Below are 12,994 nucleotides of genomic sequence, written 5' to 3' on the forward strand. Positions count from 1 at the left end.
GAAAGGGTGTTACCCCCCTGGGGAAAGGGTGGTGTTACCCCATGGGGAAAGGGTGTTACCCCATGGGGAAAGGGTGGTGTTACCCCATGGGGAAAGGGTGTTACCCCCCTGGGGAAAGGGTGGTGTTACCCCATGGGGAAAGGGTGGTGTTACCCCATGGGGAAAGGGTGTTACCCCCCTGGGGAAAGGGTGGTGTTACCCCCCTGGGGAAAGGGTGTAACCCCCTGGGGAAAGGGTGGTGTTACCCCATGGGGAAAGGGTGGTGTTACCCTATGGGGAAAGGGTGGTGTTACCCCATGGGGAAAGGGTGGTGTTACCCCATGGGGAAAGGGTGGTGTTACCCCATGGGGAAAGGGTGGTGTTACCCCATGGGGAAAGGGTGGCGTTACCCCCCTGGGGAAAGGGTGGTGTTACCCCCTGGGGAAAGGGTGGTGTTACCCCATGGGGAAAGGGTGGTGTTACCCCATGGGGAAAGGGTGGTGTTACCCCATGGGGAAAGGGTGTTACCCCCTGGGGAAAGGGTGGTGTTACCCCCTGGGGAAAGGGTGGTGTTACCCCATGGGGAAAGGGTGGTGTTACCCCATGGGGAAAGGGTGGTGTTACCCCATGGGGAAAGGGTGGTATTACCCCATGGGGAAAGGGTGGTGTTACCCCATGGGGAAAGGGTGGTGTTACCCCATGGGGAAAGGGTGGTGTTACCCCCTGGGGAAAGGGTGGTGTTACCCCATGGGGAAAGGGTGGTGTTACCCCATGGGGAAAGGGTGTTACCCCATGGGGAAAGGGTGGTGTTACCCCATGGGGAAAGGGTGGTGTTACCCCATGGGGAAAGGGTGGTGTTACCCCATGGGGAAAGGGTGGTGTTACCCCCTGGGGAAAGGGTGGTGTTACCCCATGGGGAAAGGGTGGTGTTACCCCATGGGGAAAGGGTGTTACCCCATGGGGAAAGGGTGGTGTTACCCCATGGGGAAAGGGTGGTGTTACCCCATGGGGAAAGGGTGTTACCCCATGGGGAAAGGGTGTTACCCCCTGGGGAAAGGGTGGTGTTACCCCCTGGGGAAAGGGTGGTGTTACCCCATGGGGAAAGGGTGGTGTTACCCCATGGGGAAAGGGTGTTACCCCATGGGGAAAGGGTGGTGTTACCCCATGGGGAAAGGGTGGTGTTACCCCATGGGGAAAGGGTGGTGTTACCCCATGGGGAAAGGGTGGTGTTACCCCATGGGGAAAGGGTGTTACCCCATGGGGAAAGGGTGGTGTTACCCCATGGGGAAAGGGTGGTGTTACCCCATGGGGAAAGGGTGTTACCCCATGGGGAAAGGGTGGTGTTACCCCCTGGGGAAAGGGTGGTGTTACCCCCTGGGGAAAGGGTGGTGTTACCCCATGGGGAAAGGGTGTTACCCCATGGGGAAAGGGTGGTGTTACCCCCTGGGGAAAGGGTGGTGTTACCCCATGGGGAAAGGGTGTTACCCCATGGGGAAAGGGTGTTACCCCATGGGGAAAGGGTGGTGTTACCCCATGGGGAAAGGGTGGTGTTACCCCATGGGGAAAGGGTGTTACCCCATGGGGAAAGGGTGTTACCCCATGGGGAAAGGGTGGTGTTACCCCATGGGGAAAGGGTGGTGTTACCCCATGGGGAAAGGGTGTTACCCCATGGGGAAAGGGTGGTGTTACCCCATGGGGAAAGGGTGGTGTTACCCCATGGGGAAAGGGTGTTACCCCATGGGGAAAGGGTGGTGTTACCCCCTGGGGAAAGGGTGGTGTTACCCCCTGGGGAAAGGGTGGTGTTACCCCATGGGGAAAGGGTGTTACCCCATGGGGAAAGGGTGGTGTTACCCCCTGGGGAAAGGGTGGTGTTACCCCATGGGGAAAGGGTGGTGTTACCCATGGGAAAGGGTGGTGTTACCCCCTGGGGAAAGGGTGTTACCCCATGGGGAAAGGGTGGTGTTACCCCATGGGGAAAGGGTGTTACCCCCTGGGGAAAGGGTGTTACCCCCTGGGGAAAGGGTGTTACCCCCTGGGGAAAGGGTGTTACCCCATGGGGAAAGGGTGGTGTTACCCCATGGGGAAAGGGTGTTACCCCCTGGGGAAAGGGTGTTACCCCATGGGGAAAGGGTGGTGTTACCCCCTGGGAAAGGGTGGTGTTACCCCATGGGGAAAGGGTGTTACCCCATGGGGAAAGGGTGGTGTTACCCCATGGGGAAAGGGTGGTGTTACCCCCTGGGGAAAGGGTTGTTACCCCCCTGGGGAAAGGGTGGTGTTACCCCATGGGGAAAGGGTGTTACCCCCTGGGGAAAGGGTGTTACCCCCCTGGGGAAAGGGTGGTGTTACCCCATGGGGAAAGGGTGGTGTTACCCCCTGGGGAAAGGGTGTTACCCCCTGGGGAAAGGGTGTTACCCCATGGGGAAAGGGTGCTGTTACCCCATGGGGAAAGGGTGTTACCCCCTGGGGAAAGGGTGTTACCCCATGGGGAAAGGGTGGTGTTACCCCCTGGGGAAAGGGTGGTGTTACCCCATGGGGAAAGGGTGGTGTTACCCCCTGGGGAAAGGGTGTTACCCCCCTGGGGAAAGGGTGGTGTTACCCCATGGGGAAAGGGTGTAACCCCCTGGGGAAAGGGTGTTACCCCATGGGGAAAGGGTGTTACCCCCTGGGGAAAGGGTGGTGTTACCCCATGGGGAAAGGGTGTTACCCCATGGGGAAAGGGTGGTGTTACCCCATGGGGAAAGGGTGGTGTTACCCCATGGGGAAAGGGTGGTGTTACCCCATGGGGAAAGGGTGTTACCCCATGGGGAAAGGGTGGTGTTACCCCATGGGGAAAGGGTGTTCTGGATAACATATACACTCACAATAAAGAAGGCGTAAACCGGGCAGTTAGTAAACTAAACAATATTTTTGATAATTTGGCAACAAATGCAAACTTGAAAGCTCGCAAGAACAAACCCAAAACAAAAAACTATGAAAAATGGTTTGACCGAGATTGCCATAACATGAGGAAAAAACTTAGAAAAATATCAAACCAAAAACACAGACATCCAGAAAACGAGGAATTACGCCTTACTTATTGTCAGACACTAACACAATACAGAAACACACTCAGAACCAAAAAAGAGCAATATATTAAGAATACACTCAGCTCCATGGAGGAATCCATTGATTCCAATTGTTTCTGGGAAAACTTGAAAACACTACACAAAAAACAACACGACGATTTGGCCATTCAAAATGGGGACACATGGGTAAACCACTTTGAAAAATTATACCAGAAAAACACACTAAGACCAGAGCAACACCAAATATGCAAACAACTGGAAAAGCTATAAATGGCCATAAAAGATAACCAAAACCCGCTAGACGCCATAATAACAGAAGAAGAACTTCTTGAAAAACTCAAGGACCTGCGACCAGGAAAAGCCTGCGGGACAGACGGCATACTAAACGAGATGATTAAACACACAGACAACAAAATGAAACTGGCTATCCTAAAACTCTTCAACTTGGTTCTGAGTGTCGGTTATTTCCCTGATATCTGGAACAAAGGACTCATAACGCCCATATACAAAAGTGGGGACAGAATCGACCCAAACAACTATCGAGGCATCTGCGTAAACAGTAACCTGGGGAAGGTATTCTGTAGAATCATAAACAAAAGACTTATAAACTTCCTTGAGGAGCACAATGTCTTGAGTAAAAGCCAAATTGGATTCCTGCCAAACTATAGAACATCCGATCATATCTTCACCCTACAGACCCTAATTGACAAACACGTTCACCATAACAAAAGCAAAATCTACGCATGCTTTGTAGATTTCCAGAAAGCTTTTGACTCCATCTGGCATGACGGTTTATTCCTGAAACTCATCGAAAGCGGGGTAGGAGGGAAAACATATGATGTAATTAAATCAATGTATACAAACAACAAATGTGCAGTTAAAATTGGAGACAAACAAACAAAATACTTCCCACAGGGGCGGGGGGTGACGCAGGGCTCGCCAATCTCACCGACACTCTTTAATATTTACATAAATGGATTGGCAAAACTACTTGAACAATCTACAGCACCCGGCCTCACCCTATATGAATCCAAGGTTAAATTCCTCCTCTATGCAGATGACCTGGTTCTGCTGTCACCAACTAAAGAGGGTCTACAGCAGAACCTGGACCTGCTGGAGTCGTACTGCCAGACTTGGGCCCTGACAATAAATCCCCAAAAAACCAAAGTCCTTGTGTTCCAGCAAAGATCCAAACATCAGGGACCCAAAATAAATTTCACAGTAGGAACAACCAAAATTGAACAAACCACTAACTACACATACTTGGGCTTAAAAATCAGTTCTACGGGAAACTTCAAACTGCTGTGAATGAACTGAAAGAGAAAGCAAGAAGGGCTTTCTATGCCATCAAAAAATCAATCCAAATAGAAATCCCAATTAGCATTTGGCTCAAAATTTTCAAATCAGTAATTGAACCAATTGCACTCTATGGCAGTGAAGTATGGGGACCGCTAACTCAACAAGAATTCGCAAAATGGGACAAACACCCAATTGAGATCCTACATGCAGAATTCTGTAAAAGTATCCTCCGGACTCAAAGGAAAACAGTAAACAATGCATGCAGGGCGGAACTAGGCCAATATCCATTACTAATCACTATCCAAAAAAGAGCCACCAAATTTTGGAACCACCTACAAATGAGCAACCCCAATGCTATCACTACGACGCCCTGAAATGCCAAGAGCTGACCATAAAGAAGAATACCCTCAGTCAACTAGTCCTGGGACTCAGTGAAGTAACTACTAACAATACTAACAATAACCAGCCCCAGGACAGTGACAGGGTAACACAAAGAATTCGACCCAACACAATCGTCGCTAAGCAAAAGGAAAAATATCTGACATATTGGGCAGAAACAACAAAAACCCAAAGCAAACTCAATTGCTACTTGGCCCTAAACAGACAATACAACATAGCTGATTACCTGACCATGGTATAACAAACTGAGAAGAACCTTGACAAGGTACAGACTTAGCGAACATAGCCTAGCGATCGAAAAAGGCAGACACAGGCAGACCAGGCTGCCAAGAGAAGACAGGATATGCTCTCACTGCAATCAGGGAGTAGTGGAGACAGAGATGCACTTCCTCACAGCCTGTGGAAAATATCAGGACATCAGGGAGAATTTCTACCAAAAATTCTCACAAATATGCCCTGAATTCAGAAATCTGAATGACAACCAAAAACTCCCATTCCTACTGGGAGAGGAGAGAAGCTGTGTAACACTGGCGGCACACTATGTTACAGCTTGCCATGAACAGAGGGACAACCAGTAAACTAAGACAAGAGTATATATAAACAATGCGAATGTATATTTATACACTCAGGGATATACCTGTTTATACACTGTATGAATAGAACTGCGTTTATGTGCTCAACCATGAATGTATTTTGATGCTTTGGCAACATAAGATGTAACTTATCATGCCAATAAAGCGATTTGAATTGTGAATTGTGAACTGTTACCCCCCTGGGGAAAGGGTGGTGTTACCCCATGGGGAAAGGGTGGTGTTACCCCATGGGGAAAGGGTGTTACCCCCCTGGGGAAAGGGTGGTGTTACTCCATGGGGAAAGGGTGGTGTTACCCCATGGGGAAAGGGTGTTACCCCCTGGGGAAAGGGTGGTGTTACCCCCTGGGGAAAGGGTGGTGTTACCCCGTGGGGAAAGGGTGTTACCCCATGGGGAAAGGGTGGTGTTACCCCATGGGGAAAGGGTGTTACCCCATGGGGAAAGGGTGTTACCCCCTGGGGAAAGGGTGGTGTTACCCCATGGGGAAAGGGTGGTGTTACCCCCTGGGGAAAGGGTGGTATTACCCCCTGGGGAAAGGGTGGTGTTACCCCATGGGGAAAGGGTGGTGTTACCCCATGGGGAAAGGGTGTTACCCCATGGGGAAAGGGTGGTGTTACCCCATGGGGAAAGGGTGTTACCCCCCTGGGGAAAGGGTGGTGTTACCCCATGGGGAAAGGGTGGTGTTACCCCATGGGGAAAGGGTGTTACCCCCTGGGGAAAGGGTGGTGTTACCCCATGGGGAAAGGGTGGTGTTACCCCATGGGGAAAGGGTGGTATTACCCCCTGGGGAAAGGGTGGTGTTACCCCATGGGGAAAGGGTGGTGTTACCCCATGGGGAAAGGGTGGTGTTACCCCATGGGGAAAGGGTGGTGTTACCCTATGGGGAAAGGGTGGTGTTACTCCATGGGGAAAGGGTGGTGTTACCCCCTGGGGAAAGGGTGGTGTTACCCCATGGGGAAAGGGTGTTACCCCATGGGGAAAGGGTGGTGTTACCCCATGGGGAAAGGGTGTTACCCCCCTGGGGAAAGGGTGGTGTTACCCCATGGGGAAAGGGTGGTGTTACCCCATGGGGAAAGGGTGTTACCCCCTGGGGAAAGGGTGGTATTACCCCCTGGGGAAAGGGTGGTGTTACCCCATGGGGAAAGGGTGGTGTTACCCCATGGGGAAAGGGTGGTGTTACCCCATGGGGAAAGGGTGGTGTTACCCCATGGGGAAAGGGTGGTGTTACCCCATGGGGAAAGGGTGTTACCCCATGGGGAAAGGGTGGTGTTACCCCCCTGGGGAAAGGGTGGTGTTACCCCATGGGGAAAGGGTGGTGTTACCCCATGGGGAAAGGGTGTTACCCCATGGGGAAAGGGTGGTGTTACCCTATGGGGAAAGGGTGGTGTTACCCCATGGGGAAAGGGTGGTGTTACCCCCCTGGGGAAAGGGTGGCGTTACCCCATGGGGAAAGGGTGTTACCCCATGGGGAAAGGGTGGTACCCCATGGGGAAAGGGTGGTGTTACCCTATGGGGAAAGGGTGGTGTTACCCCATGGGGAAAGGGTGGTGTTACCCCCCTGGGGAAAGGGTGGCGTTACCCCATGGGGAAAGGGTGTTACCCCATGGGGAAAGGGTGGTACCCCATGGGGAAAGGGTGGTGTTACCCCCCTGGGGAAAGGGTGGCGTTACCCCATGGGGAAAGGGTGTTACCCCCCTGGGGAAAGGGTGTTACCCCATGGGGGAAGGGTGTTACCCCATGGGGGAAGGGTGGTACCCCATGGGGAAAGGGTGGTGTTACCCCCTGGGGAAAGGGTGGCATTACCCTATGGGGAAAGGGTGGCGTTACCCCATGGGGAAAGGGTGGTGTTACCCCATGGGGAAAGGGTGGTGTTACCCCATGGGGAATGGGTGGCGTTACCCCCCTGGGGAAAGGGTGGCGTTACCCCCCTGGGGAAAGGGTGGTGTTACCCTATGGGGAAAGGGTGGCGTTACCCCATGGGGAAAGGGTGGTGTTACCCCATGGGGAAAGGGTGGTGTTACCCCATGGGGAATGGGTGGCGTTACCCCCCTGGGGAAAGGGTGGCGTTACCCCCCTGGGGAAAGGGTGGTGTTACCCTATGGGGAAAGGGTGGCGTTACCCCATGGGGAAAGGGTGGTGTTACCCCCCTGGGGAAAGGGTGGTGTTACCCCATGGGGAAAGGGTGGTGTTACCCCCCTGGGGAAAGGGTGGCGTTACCCCCCTGGGGAATGGGTGGCGTTACCCCCTGTGGAAAGGGTGGTGTTACCCCATGGGGAAAGGGTGGTGTTACCCCATGGGGAAAGGGTGGCGTTACCCCCCTGGGGAAAGGGTGGCGTTACCCCCCTGGGGAAAGGGTGGCGTTACCCTATGGGGAAAGGGTGGCGTTACCCCATGGGGAAAGGGTGGCGTTACCCCATGGGGAAAGGGTGGTGTTACCCCCCTGGGGAAAGGGTGGCGTTACCCCCCTGGGGAATGGGTGGCGTTACCCCCTGGGGAAAGGGTGGCGTTACCCCATGGGGAAAGGGTGGTGTTACCCCCCTGGGGAAAGGGTGGCGTTACCCCCCTGGGGAATGGGTGGCGTTACCCCCCTGGGGAAAGGGTGGTGTTACCCCATGGGGAATGGGTGGCGTTACCCCATGGGGAAAGGGTGGTGTTACCCCCATGGGGAAAGGGTGGTGTTACCCCCCTGGGGAAAGGGTGGCGTTACCCCCCTGGGGAAAGGGTGGTGTTACCCCATGGGGAATGGGTGGCATTACCCCCCTGGGGAAAGGGTGGTGTTACCCCATGGGGAAAGGGTGGTGTTACCCCATGGGGAAAGGGTGGTGTTACCCCCCTGGGGAAAGGGTGGTGTTACCCCATGGGGAATGGGTGGCGTTACCCCCATGGGGAAAGGGTGGCGTTACCCCATGGGGAAAGGGTGGTGTTACCCCCATGGGGAAAGGGTGGTGTTACCCCCCTGGGGAAAGGGTGGCGTTACCCCCCTGGGGAAAGGGTGGTGTTACCCCATGGGGAATGGGTGGCGTTACCCCCCTGGGGAAAGGGTGGTGTTACCCCATGGGGAAAGGGTGGTGTTACCCCATGGGGAAAGGGTGGTGTTACCCCCCTGGGGAAAGGGTGGCGTTACCCCCCTGGGGAAAGGGTGGCGTTACCCTATGGGGAAAGGGTGGTGTTACCCCATGGGGAAAGGGTGGTGTTACCCCATGGGGAAAGGGTGGTGTTACCCCCTGGGGAAAGGGTGGCGTTACCCCCCTGGGGAAAGGGTCGCGTTACCCTATGGGGAAAGGGTGGTGTTACCCCATGGGGAAAGGGTGGTGTTACCCCCTGAGGAAAGGGTGGCGTTAACCCCCTGGGGAAAGGGTCGCGTTACCCTATGGGGAAAGGGTGGTGTTACCCCATGGGGAAAGGGTGGTGTTACCCCATGGGGAATGGGTGTTACCCCATGGGGAAAGGGTGGTGTTACCCCATGGGGAATGGGTGTTACCCCATGGGGAAAGGGTGGTGTTACCCCATGGGGAAAGGGTGGTGTTACCCCATGGGGAAAGGGTGGTGTTACCCCATGGGGAATGGGTGTTACCCCATGGGGAAAGGGTGGTGTTACCCCATGGGGAAAGGGTGGTGTGAGGCCATGGAGGGATTTGAAGATGATGATTTTAAATTGAACAAGTCAGGAATAGGGAGCCAGCACAGGTACTGAGCACAGGGCTACTGGACAGGATACAGATGGCTCAGTTTAGGCCAAGTTGGAAGTTAAATATTGAACAACTCAAATATTTAGAGTGTCTGCAGCAGTACCTGCATTGTCTAAACATCAGACCAAGATAATACTGTAACCGTAGCCTTGGTGCGAAGTGGAAATCACTCTCAATGCATCAACGTCAACAGGTTACAATCAACCGTCGAGAACACTAATTACTGCAGGGTGTTTGACTTTAACCTGCCTAAATGATTAAAGTTGATATGCATTTCCTACATTACAAAGTGACTACACTTCAAAAAAGTACTTCATTGGCTGTAAAGCGCTTTGGGACGTCCGGTGGTCGTGAAAGGCGCTATAGAAATGCAAGTCTTTCTTTCTTCTTTCATCAGCTACAATTAGTAATACAGGTTGAGCGTCCAAAGTCCGGAGTTCCGCAATCCGGGACAATTGGTGGCGGGGTCATCTGGAATCCGTAAAATGTTCCGGAATCTGGAACTCTGGATTTTGGACGCTCAACCTGTATTTCAAAAAGCCGTTAACTTTTGTTGTCTTTTTTTGAAAAATCCTATGAAAAATGCGAGTGATGCAATAAAACGTTAGTGTCGTGTCTTATCCTCCTTAACCTGCACCGCTCCACTAAGTGTTTCCACCAGGCTGCGGCCACGACACCACGCCGCCCTGGTGGCCTAGTGTGGGCCATCGGACGCTCTGCAGAGCTCGCAGCGTCCCTCCCCTTTAACAGAATGGGAGGGGCGGAGAAACGCGGAGCAGCCCAGGCATTTCCGGACTCGGAACATGTTTCTGATGTCCAAAGTCCGGAAACGCCCAAGCTGCGATATTTCCGGACTTCGGACATCAGGAACACGTTCCGAAGTCCGGAAAAACACGAAAACCGGCTCGGCCTCAGTCCCGAGGTTGCTGGATTCAGGACGCTCAACCTGTCGCAGTTAAATCATTGATTTTAGGTATTAAACCTTATATGAGGCCAAATGAACATTGTGTTAGGAGCCGATCTGTAATGTATATTAAAAACAAACAATGTGCAAGATTTGGCCACAGACCCCAGGCGATGATACAATCCTCCCGGCAATTCTAACGGAAAGGTACCTGTCTGTGGCTGCAGATCGATCAGATGTCCCCACATGCTTCGGGCTGCCTGGGTATAGTAACCGATCTCAGCATTCGGGTGAAGACCAAACACCTCGGGAGTGTTGGCAAGTGGAAGAGATTCAATTTCATCTGAAAATGAGAATATTCTCTTATATTTATTGCTAATGAAATGTTTCAATCATAAGGAAGTATCTGATTAGGATAAGGGCCTGTGCACTTTCCCTCACCTGCTCGTACTTACAGGCTTATTATCATTTTTGAATCCATTCAATTTTCTAATTTATTTGAAACTAAAGCTGCTTTGATACGGATGCAGTTTTAATATGGATTCTGTGAGACAGTCTGGGAGTCCGGCTCCTGCACTTACACTGTTAAATCGAACTCCCTTATCAGGGCAGCAGCCGCAGACTAGCTCTCCGTGGGTCTATGAGTCTCCTGTCAGCTAGAGTGTGATCGCTGTGAGCCAACTCGCAGAATCCAAATCAGCACAGCGCTGGAGCATTTCATACAAATGACGACACAGAAAGAGGCCGTTAAGGACAACCTGTCCATGTTGGTTTTTATCCTTCACACAAGCAGTAATCCATGTGCCCATTATAAAATCAGGTTAAACTACATGTTGCTGGAGTGCTACACAACCAAATTGTTGGAAGCACTTTGGAACAGATCATGCAACCCCAGTGCAGCACTGGCGCTCCTGAGCTGCTGCATCACCTGCACCTCAATCAACGATATTGCAAGGTCAGTTAACTATTTCTGGGGCACTCTGAGGGCTTTACATGGGTCAGGGGCTGGCTGTCCTTACATTGCTGACACTTTCTTTCCTCTGAAGACGGTGACAGCCTAAATGGCCTTGCAGGATTTGCCCCGTGAAGTCCACAACAATGGGGGAAGGAGGGACGGGTGATCCAATGTGAAAAAGGCAGTCACCTAGACACACACATTCCAAACAGACCCTCAGCACAGAGCATTGCTCAGGTCTCCAGTTGCATTATGGCATCTATAGGCCATATAATGAGCCTTGCACACATCCCCTGCACAGGGTCTGTGCACTGATAGCTGGAGTGTGAAGCACTCAATAATGCAAGAGACCTGGGCCTAGAAATTCGGTGGGCTGCGCCACCAGTTAGCGCCTAAAGAGGGCACTCAGTGGCTTTAGCGCCACTGGCCACGCCTCCGGCGATATTTAGCGGGGCGCTAATGGCGGCGTTAGCCTGTTGCGCTGCGCCACCACCGATGATGTAATCGGTGTGCGCAGCGCCCCACTACCGCCCCGATCACGATATTTGGTCGCGCCCACCTCTAACGCCGATCGCAAATCGCGCCCGGTTCACGGGGCCTACCTGTGGCGGTAGTGGCGCAAATTAAGGTGGAGGTGTGGGGTGGCCATTTTTTTGGTGGCCGCCTGCCAGCACCTCCATCCCCAGCCTCCTGATCCCCCCGCCCCCCGGGCAGTGCCGGCTGTGTCCCGAGAGCCCGGCACTTCTCCTCGGTGCCGGGCTCTTTTGCCGGCACTTGCAATCGGTCATCGCGCTGGTGCAGGCCCCTCCCCCTTAAGAAGGGGAGGAGGGCCTGCAGTACCGCAGTGCACCGTGCCGCAGTGTGTGGCGCTGCGGCACGTTGCGCTGCGATATTCAGTTTCAGCGCCCCAAGAGGGACGCGGGGCGCCTCGAGCAGCGCCCCGCGTCCCTCTTGGGGCGCTCCAACTGAATTTCCGGCGGGCGCAACTGCTCCGTTCGCAGTGGTAATTCCGGCGCCCAGGCGAGCTTGGCGCCCCATTTGGGGCTCCACCGAATTTCTAGGCCCTGGTGCCTTCAGCACTTTGGGTGCTCAGGATCGGTCCTTTCATGCCTGACGTTATTTTGACAGGTTGAGTTAGCTCAATAAGGTGTTGGGAAATTGTAAGGACACAAGAAAGCTTGTTCCTTCCATACACAACATGCTGTCTACTGCATCAGAACATCTCTGCAGCGTTCTAAACACAACCTGCACAGTGTGCTGGTTGCTGCAGTTCTATTGACACTCTCACCGAGCCAGGCCACTCAGTGGAACGCTAAATTGTATTTTTAAGCATTTACCAGTATAATCATCTTTAGTCCCATCTTCTGGGATCTTGTAGTCAACTTCATCATTATGGAAGAAGTGGAATGGCTGGAAAGTGTCAAATATGAAGTCTCCCAAAAATTCATCCATGTAGGTGGTTAGGATGCGTCGGTCAAAGCTGTCGATACAACGTCCACCGTACATAACCTGAGGATTGGTTCCAGAGTAGAAAAATCAGGCACAAAACACTTGGAGTGGGTGTCCTCCCCATCCGTAGGAAGACTGAGTACCACCAGCCCATGCACATTAAAACAGAGGTGCTATTTTAATTACTAATAAATATCACCAGAAATACTACAACAGGTACCCGATTTTGCCAAAATTGTCAGTATTTCTTTTTAAAGTCAAATAGTAATTTTCTTTTAATTATGCTCTGCGCTTCGTTTGGAAAATTTGTAAGCAGACAGCAGATCACAGATACGAGGAGCCTCTGTCCTTGTTGGACATTGCGGTCTAGAAAGCAGTGTTGGGGAAATTCGCAGACCATGTCCAGCCCAGTTGGACTCGTTTCCGTCGTCTTGGGGGTCAAGCAAGAAATTTTCCAGATTGTTTTTTCCCCTAATTAGCCCCGGGGTTTTTTTGTGGTTTTCACCTCTCCGAGTTTGCCAGGACTCGGGGTGCGTAGGGAATGGCTTAACTGTGAAGCGCGAGATACCACAACTGTGTGGGTCAGGCTGGATGGACCAATTAGTCTTTTCCTGTCCGGCATTTTGGGTGTGTTCGTATCGCAAGAGGTGGTTGGCTGCTCCTG

At 52.7% G+C, this 12,994-nt stretch overlaps 1 protein-coding gene across 1 annotated transcript in view; it reads right to left on the bottom strand.

The window, feature by feature from the left end:
• Nucleotides 1-12,994, bottom strand: part of dnah10 (dynein axonemal heavy chain 10) — a 304,418-nt gene that overhangs the window by 10,191 nt on the left and 281,233 nt on the right. The window contains exons 73-74 of the mRNA XM_086011825.1: nucleotides 12,219-12,390; nucleotides 10,138-10,269 (exon numbers count right to left, since the gene is read on the bottom strand). Coding sequence (XP_085867951.1) covers nucleotides 10,138-10,269; nucleotides 12,219-12,390 — 304 coding nt within the window. The remainder of the gene's footprint in view (nucleotides 1-10,137; nucleotides 10,270-12,218; nucleotides 12,391-12,994) is intronic.

This window comes from Somniosus microcephalus, chromosome 19 (assembly GCF_052327205.1).
Source record: "Somniosus microcephalus isolate GS21.2 chromosome 19, FLI_Smic_1.0, whole genome shotgun sequence".
NCBI classification, from domain to species: domain Eukaryota; kingdom Metazoa; phylum Chordata; class Chondrichthyes; order Squaliformes; family Somniosidae; genus Somniosus; species Somniosus microcephalus.